The sequence below is a fragment of the Bos indicus genome, chromosome X (assembly GCF_029378745.1).
Source record: "Bos indicus isolate NIAB-ARS_2022 breed Sahiwal x Tharparkar chromosome X, NIAB-ARS_B.indTharparkar_mat_pri_1.0, whole genome shotgun sequence".
Lineage (NCBI taxonomy): Eukaryota > Metazoa > Chordata > Mammalia > Artiodactyla > Bovidae > Bos > Bos indicus.
In genome coordinates, this window is record NC_091789.1 from 24,298,603 (window position 1) to 24,307,550 (window position 8,948).

General features: G+C 43.6%; 1 protein-coding gene across 1 annotated transcript; it reads right to left on the bottom strand.

Annotated features, from left to right (window-relative positions):
- Window positions 1-2,970: 2,970 nt before the first annotated feature.
- On the bottom strand, window positions 2,971-6,118 carry LOC139181215 (uncharacterized protein CXorf66 homolog). The gene is made up of 3 exons (XM_070784126.1): window positions 5,997-6,118; window positions 5,162-5,318; window positions 2,971-3,975 (listed from the first exon to the last, which is right to left on the bottom strand). Exons 1-3 carry the CDS (start codon window positions 6,082-6,084, stop codon window positions 3,135-3,137), a joined length of 1,086 nt encoding a protein of 361 aa, XP_070640227.1. The 5' UTR covers window positions 6,085-6,118; the 3' UTR covers window positions 2,971-3,134.
- Window positions 6,119-8,948: the final 2,830 nt, after the last annotated feature.

Genomic DNA, 8,948 nt, shown 5'->3' on the forward strand with positions numbered 1-8,948 from the left:
AAAAGGAGCAAAATATAATTAATTTCAGTTCCATTGTTATTGTTGTGTTAGTCACTCAGTTGTGTCCGACTCTCTGTGACCCCAGAGCTTCCCTGGTAGCTCAGATGGTAAAGAATCTGCCTGCAATGCTGGAGACCTGAGTTGGATCCCTGGGTCTGGAAGATCCCCTAGAGAAAGGAATGATTGCCTACTCCAGTATTCTTGCCTGGAGAATTCCGTCGATAGAGAAGCAAGGTGGGCTACAATCCACGGAGCCAGAAAGAGTTGGACATGACTGAAGAAACTAACGATTTTAGTTCCATAGACAGGAACAAGGTATGAGTTTTGGAGATGAAGGTAAGGAATGTGGATGAAAGGGAAACACAGCGCTGATGGTCTTAGAGGGAAGGACCACGTTTGAAACTGGCTTCACAGCGACCCCCTGGTGGCCGGAAATGTAAGGAAGCCAAGGACTGACTGACACACAGCCCTGACACTTGCTGAACCCGGAAATATAAAATGGGAGCCAGACAGAAGAAAGGTATCATGACAGGTAAGACAATGTTGCAAGAAGGCTAGCAAACAGAGATTCAGAGCCCTCTTACTTAAACCAGACATTGCCAAGAAGTGTCAAAAACTATCCTTTGAAGTGAGACGAGTTCTTTTAGGTATTCACTTGTGGAAGATTTGACTGGTAAAAAAAATTATTATTTTTTCTTTTTTGGAATATTTCTTCTCTAACTCAGGGTACATGTTTTCTTTTTACATATTTTATATTGTTTTTATGTGTGAAGCCCCATACTAATGCACCTAGAATTTTTCACGTTGAATGAGCTTCAAATATTCTGTAGACTCCTACTCTATAATTAAGTGTGGTTTAAAAAGCAACATATTTATATGCTCTGGTAAGTTAGGAGGATGGTCCAGATTGATTAAAAGTCAGGTAAGGGCTTTGCTGATGCCAGTGGACTGGGTGATCTGAGAATAAACACATACCCCAGAAACTGAAAGTGAGAAGGCAGTACAGCATAATGAAAATTTGAACTTAAGTCAGGTCATAGATTCATATCTTGATTCAATCAATTGCTAGATGTGATCTTACTATATGTTACAGAGCATCGGTTAACTCATATGGTAGTCCCATATAATAGGGGACTGTTGGCATTAAATAAAATATGTGAATGTGAGGAAAGTGTTAACACAGCAGGTCTGGTTGTTTGGTCCTTGTATGTCAAGGGAACTGGAAACCATGATTGGACTATTGGTCAACCCAGGGGGAATGTTCTAATGTTAATTGGTTGATGATCATGTTTTGTTCACCTGATTGCTTGGCACAAACATCAACATCGATAATGTGCATCTGGTGTCATTGTTGGGATCCTGAGTTTCACTTGCCATGTCTGGTCATGGAGCATGATGTACCTATGGAATCTGTTCTCCATAAAAGCCTCAGATGCTGAGGCTTCCCTGGGCAGAGCCATGTTGCACACATGCCTCTAGTTTCTTGCTAGAGAAGAGAGCATGTCCTAGGTGGCCCCAGAGGGGCAAGTACTCAAAAGCACATGTCCAACCTCTCTGATTCACCCAAAAAGAAGTCTTTTTCCTGTTGCTCTTGATTTGTATATTTTTGCTCTAATAAAACTCAGCCATGACTATAATCTGCTTTTGAGTCTTGTGAGTCCTTTTTCTAAATCAGTAAAATTGAGGGGAGGGTGGCCTTCAGATATCCCAGACATAAAGGGACTAGTACAATGTCTGGCAAGTAGTACACATCCAATATATGCTAGCTATGGAATTTAACTGACCCTGCTGAATGTGACAGAGGACTGACCTCACTGTACTAGAATATAGGCTGGGACTGCAGGATTTTGTCTGTTTTTCTGAACCATGCTCTTGGAAGTGGGCAGGGATAACCTCTCATCAGTGAGGAAGCTAGAAAATATAACTCCAAGGTTTTCCCCTGGCCTCCCAGCCCTCTGGATTCTAAGTAAGAAGGTACCCTGTGAAGAAAATGGGTAGATATCCGACCTCTATCTGGGCCATTCTGAGAATGCACAACAGGGCAAACTCTCTTTATCAATTTGAAGGGTAACCAAAAGAATCAACAACCTTGAGAGTGGGGGCTGGAGCCTGGACCCTTACTTTGGTAGCAGTCATCAGAGGGCAGTGGTATTAGAAATGAGTATTGGACTTCCCTGGTGGTTCAGTGGCTAAAACTCCACACTCCCAATGCAGGGGGTCTGGGTTCTATCCCTGGTCAGAGAATCACATGCTGCAGCCAAGGGTTTGCATGCCACAACTAAGAACTGGCATGGTCAAATAAATATGTTTTAAAAAAGGAAATAACTATCAGGAATTTCCCCAATGCAGCCAGAATCAAGCACACAGAACCATTTCCGCCACACACTGGGCACCAGAGAAAGACAGTCTTAAACTGTGAGGACACTCTGTCAAAATTTAAAAGATAGTTGGGTTGAGACTTCAATTGAGGGCTAATCCAAGGGGAAGAGGAGCCCAGGGTACCCATCTTGCAATCCCTTTCTATATTTGTGTGTGTGTGTGTGTGTGTGACTGGTTCGTATTTAAGCGTGTGCCTGTGTCCAACTCTTTTCGACCCCATCGACTGTAGCCCTTCAGTCTCCTCTGTCCATGGAATTTCCCAGGCAAGACTACTGGAGTGGGTTGCTATTTCCTCCTCCAAAGGATCTTCCCAACCCAGGGATCAAACCCACATCTCTTCCATTGGCAGGTGGATTCTTTACCACTGCACCAGCTGGGAAGCCCATCCAAGTGACCAGATCTACATTGTTGTTGTTCAGGCATCAAGTCGTGTCCAACTCTGTGCGACCCCATGGACTGCAGCAGGCTGGGTTTCCCTGTCCCTCACCATCTCCCAGAATTTGCCCAAGTAGATCTAAGATACTTCCCAAAGAGATTTATACCTCTAAAATACAATAATAATTACAACAAAATCAGTTGTTATGTCACACATTTATTTACTATTTTTCAAGTAAATTGCCTCGAGATGGATATAAGTCTAATCTCAATAGTGATACCAAGTGGAGTTTTCCTCTACCAGGTTCTTAAATATGGTGAGCATATAATAATTGATAGAAGCTTGCTTCTTCTGCATGGGTGGTCTTTCTTTTGATCCCTTAATTATTTCGGGAGTTTTTATAGATGTCTTCCTTGCATTTTATATTGCACATTATAATCACCTCCCTGTCACTCTCACCATCACTGTTGTATGTTGTGATATCACTGTCACTCATGTTGCCATACAGTGTGTTGTATTTGGGTTGTTTCTTTTTATACGACTTGTAAAAGTGCTTCAATTCGCGTGAAAACAGTGGAACTGGAACATGCTTTTTATTTGCGTCTGAAACATGAGTGATGAACGGCTCAGAAACAGCTCTGCAAACAAGGCACTTTTCCTTGTAGCATCGACAAAACTTCACTGGATGAGGCCTAGATAATATTTCTGCCCTACCTGCACTAGCTGGGCATTTTAGTTTAAGATATCTCTGGCGTTTGGTCAGTTTATCTACACTTGATTGCTCAGGGAAGCTTTGATTCTTTGGATAGGGTAGAGGAGTTTTGGTTGGCTTGGCCCGACACTGTAGACTTAGTGGCCAAGTTGGCTTGATGACCTTCTCTGGATAGGATGGACTGACCTGACTGACTGGCTTATGGGCATGAGCCTGCCTATGTGTCTTTTTTGGACTGCGTGTTCTATGCAACTTTTCCTGGGGGGGTGATCCTAACACTTTTTTGGGAGCTGATGGCTTGGATGGTTTTTTTTGACTCGAGGGCCTGACTAACTTTTCTGCACTTGAAGGAACTTTTCGTGGACTTGAGGGCCCAGATGACTTATCTATTCTGGATACCACGGATTGTCTTTCTGGATCACCCAGACCAGCAGTCGGTGACTTGGAGTCAGTAAATGATATTTTAGATGACCTGGATGCCTTGATGGTGATATCTTCTTTCTTGTCCCTGAAAATACAGAGGATTTGGAATATGACAATTTAAATCAGAGGAGTAAGATTGCTGTTACCAGAAAATATGGGCTATTGTGTCAATTTAGACTTGTGGTCTTTTTGTGGCTCTAGCAGGAAAATTGAACACAGTAAGAATCAGAGTGTGGTGAAAACTATGAGTCAGGTTACAGGTTTGAACTCGTGTTGAATGCTTTTTCTTTTTCTTTTTCTTAATTTTGCTGTTTCAACCACAGTGGATAACCATATAGTCTATATACGCAATGACACAAACTTGTTTCAAATCTACTGTTGAGAGGGAGAGAGAGAATTTATCTAATCCAGAAATTATAGTTTTTACAAAAAAGCCACAAGTTGATATGCAACTGAGGCACAAATGTCACAACCTGTCACATAAAAAAGTCTTAGACCAAATTCATTGTTTTCCTATCATATTTACACCATCAAGGTTTGTAACCATACATATTAATCCTCACAAGCTAACTCTAAAACTGAAGGAATAGAACAGTGGTATATTTCAGTCACCAGTCCTTGGATTGGGAAATTTTTAGAGACCTGGTATATCAAGTGCCAGCCTAATCCTCCTATATTAAAGCCAGGGACTAGAATCACTGAACACAGTTGAAAATTTTTCATGTTATTACATCTCAAAATGATAGATTATCCAAAATGTGTTACTATCTTTGGAATGCAGAGACCCAACTCCTTCTCCCCTGAGAAGATTTTGATTCTGTCTTATTTTGATAGTCATTCCCTCTTTTCATAGACTCAACTTACAATGAAATTAGCAGCCTGGGGCTCAAGTGAACCCTGAATAGGAGATAGTTTTGGCTAAAGTTGATAATGTACTTGAGATAATTTAAGAGCTTCATTTAAGTGAACATATCCAGCCCACAAGATGTTGGTAGCTCTTCTGAAGTCTAAAGTTAATGGTAAGTAACAAAACAACAGTGAACCCGCTTACGTGTGAGTGCGCATGCGTGTGCAGGTACAGTTCCTCATGCGCATGCACACCCACCTCCTCACCTCACCCCTACACCCGGCCACTTTGTATTTTTAGTTCAAAGGTGTAAGACTTAATGTTGCTGCTTTGGGGACTTCCCCGCTCTCACAGTTATAGAGTATAGTGAAGAACGCGTGCCTCCCCACAACCTTGTACTTTTATTCAAAGGTGTAAGACTTACTTGGCTGCTGTATGGGCTTCCTCGCTATCACAGCTATAGTGAAGCAAGCAGGTACACGAGACCATATAGCCAGTGATAAGGGTACCAATTACAATAATGAGTAGACGTCGCCGTAATTCCTGCAGTTTGGTCTGCTTGAATTCAGCATGTGTAGTTACTATGAAAGAACATGTATCATTAGAAAATGTGCTTGGGAACCAAGTTTGCTTCCATTTTGATGGGGGTTTGTTACTGCAGATCCAAGTCAAATCTCATCATCAATTATTTCTTTAAGCATGATAACCACTGCCAAATTCCTCCCTCTATCACCTCCCCTGCCAGCCACAGTCTACAAGCCAAATCTGGGAGCTGTCTTTGGCTAATCAGTATAATTACCTAGGTTACCCCACGTCATGGCTTGTTCAACCCATTACCTAGGTATTTGAATGTGTGAATGCACTGGAGTGTTGATGTGTGTGTGAATGTGTATGGTGGGAAAAGGGATGGGACAAGAAAACACAGTTCTTGAAACCTACTATGTGTTAGGTACCATGCTAGATTCATTCACATAGAATTTTCTGGTATGGCTGGAGGGGAAGGGGCAGGGGTTGGTGGATTGGGTGGGGAAGGGGAATGAAAGGGGACAGTAAGGCTGTACTCTTCATGTTTCTATGTTTGGAATGTTTACACAGAAGTAAAACTTTCAGGTGTTGTCCTAGAAATTCTCGAATACCTACTCATAGTAAAGTAGAATAAACAGCAGATTTCTTATACACAGCTAGCTTGTCTAATTAAGTACTGGAATACATTTAACATAATAGATCATAATTTCTAGGTTTTAAGGTTAGGGACATACCTGCAGTAGCAGATCCATTGCTTTCATTTCTATCTAAACAACTACTTGTCCAAATTGATAAAAGGAGGACATAAATGAAGAGATTCATGTCCAGGACCTTGTTGTCCTGTTTCCTCTCCCAAGGAAACTGCTGGATTTAAAATGGCTCAGCTTGTTTTAGGGGCCTATGACTTCATAATCATTCTATGTCATATCCTGACAGCATAATCTCACCATGGTGACACATGAGCTCCTGGGTACAAATATTATGAAAAGACTTTTAATCCTTTATTTCTCCATTACATCAAATATTCTATCAGATTTAAATCAAAAAGTTTGAGGCATTATTAAGCACAGAAGGCAGAGAAAATGAGTTAGCTCTAGATACTGAAGAACTATTTTTCTTTATTAAATGTTAAGGAGGCACCTTACAGCCCTATAGTAGTTCTTAATGTGTTTTAGAGGTTAAATCATCCTGGGGTATAAGTTTGTAGGAATTTTTCTTACTAAAATTAAGATTTTTAATGTCCCTCAAGCTTTTTATTGAGCTGCTTTTAATGGGTACCACTAAAGACTTTCTGGCTAGTGAGTGACATGATGAGCTCTCCAATTTAGACCCAACCCCCGCCCCCACCCCATCAACTCTTGTATGGGAACTAGATTGCTAGGGTTAAAGTAATTTAGACAATTAGAAGGCTGTTATGTAGGTCCACCTGATAGAGGATGGTGGCTTGAAGCAGAGTTGTAAAGATGGAGAGTAATTAATGTATTGGAGATGTCTTTTGATGTGGGTAGGACTTGAGGAAGGGCAAGCCATAGGGCATGAAGGAGAGAGAGGTAGCATGGACGACGATTCATTGCTTCAACAAAAGCATGCTGGAAATCTATGTGACAGGAAGCTTTGTGTTAAGCATGAGCATTCAGACAGTCACAGTCCCTGCCTTTAAGAGTTGGAAATCTAAAGGGAGAGACAGACATGTAAATAACCAATCACTAGGTTATGTAATGGGGCTTCTCTGGTAGCTCAGCTGGTGAAGAATCTGCCTATAATGCAGGAGAACCAGGTTTGATTCCTGGGTCAGGAAGATCCCCTGGAGAAGGGATAGGCTAACCATTCCAGTATTCTTGGGCTTCCCAGGAGGCTCAGACACTAAAGAATCCACCTGTAATGTGGGAGACCTGGGTTCAATCCCTGGGTTGGGAAGATCCCCTGGAGGAGGACATGGAAACCCATGCCAGTATTCTTGCCTGGAGAATCCTCATGGACAGAGGAGCCTGGCGGGCTGCAGTCCGTGGAGTTGCAGAGTCAGACATGACTGAGCAACTAAGCAGCAGCACAGCAGAGCACAGCACAGCACGGTGTATATAATGGGCTTTCCAGGCGTCGCTAGTGGTAAAGAACCCGCCTGCCAATGTAAGAGATGTGGATTCAATCCCTAGGTTGGGAAGATCCCCTGGAGGAGGGGGGCACGGCAACCCACCCCAGTATTCCTGTCTGGAGAATCCCATGGACAGAGGAGTCTGGCAGGCTGCAGTCCACAGGGTCACACAGCGTTGGACACGACTGAAGTGACTTAGCATGCATGCACACAGGGTGTGTAATGTCATATGCAGGCAGTGATGTCACAGGATACAGTGCCACAAGATCATGCAAAAGGACTATCTCTTCAAAGTGGGGGGTCCTGGAGGAGATGACCCTTGATTTGAGGTGGGTTTGTGTGTGTGTGTGTGTGTGTGGTTTTTATTTATTTATTTATTTAAAAATTATTTATTTTAATTGAAGGATAGTTACTTTATAATATTGTGGTGCGTTTTGCCATACATCAGCATGAATCAGCCATGGGTGTACATGTGACGCTCCCATCCTGAACCCCCCTCCCACCTCCTTTCCCACTCCATCCCTCTCGGTTGTCCAGAGCACTGGTTTTGAGTGCCCTGCTTGATGCATTGAACTTTCACTGGTCATCTATTTTACATATGGTAATATACATGTTTCTTCTTTTAAAATGTATAAATTTATTTATTTTAATTGGAGGCTAATTACTTTACAATATTGTATTGGTTTTGCCATACATTGACATGAATACACCATGGGGGTACACGTGTTCCCCATCCTGGACCCCCCTCCCACCTCCCTCCCCATCCCATCCTTCTGGGTCATCCCAGTGCACCAGCCCCAGGAACCCTGTATCATGCATCGAACCTGGACTGGCGATTCATTTCACATATGATAATATACATGTTTCAATGCCATTTTCACAAATCATCCCACCCTCGCCCTCTGCCACAGAGTCCAAAAGACTCTTCTGTGCATCTGTGTCTCTTTTGCTGTCTCACATACAGGGTCATCATTACCATCTTTCTAAATTCCAGGTGGCTGCGACGGGCACGCTAAAACGCAGCGGAGAGGAGCTACCCAATGTCCGAGATCACGGGCAGAAGCCGGGAGGACCCCGTGCCCGAAGGTCGGCGGCCAAGAGGAGTTACCCCACGTCCGAGGTCGGGGGCGGGGAGGGGGCGGCCGGGAGGAGATACCCCACGCCCTTAAGCCCGAGGCCAGGGGCAGTGGGCGGGCTGGAAGAGCTACCCCATGCCCCCACGCCCGAGGCCAGAGGTGGTGGGCGGGAGGACCAACCCCAGGCCATGGCTGCTCAGGCACAGGAGGGCCTAGAGGAGCTATCCCACGTTGAAGGTCAGAAAGGGTGGCGGTGAGGAGATACCCCTCGTCCAAGGTAAGGAGCATTGGCTGCACTTTGCTGGAGCAGCCGTGAAGAGATACCCCACGCCCAAGGTAAGAGAAACCCAAGTAAGACGATAGGTGTTGCAAGAGGGCATCAGAGGGCAGACACACTGAAACCATACTGACAGAAAACTAGTCAATCTAATCACACTAGGACCACAGCCTTGTCTAACTCAATGAAACTAAGCCATGCCCATAGGGCAACCCAAGATGGACGGGTCATGGTGGAGAGA

Excerpts from the sequence above, each read along its gene's own strand:
- LOC139181215 (XM_070784126.1), bottom strand. The coding sequence starts at position 6,084 with ATGAATCTCTTCATTTATGTCCTCCTTTTATCAATTTGGACAAGTAGT. Across the intron at positions 5,319-5,996 it reads CAATGGATCTGCTACTGCAG|TAACTACACATGCTGAATTC; the intron begins GTATGTCCCTAA and ends GTTCTTTCATAG. Across the intron at positions 3,976-5,161 it reads GAAGCCCATACAGCAGCCAA|GGACAAGAAAGAAGATATCA; the intron begins GTAAGTCTTACA and ends CTGTATTTTCAG.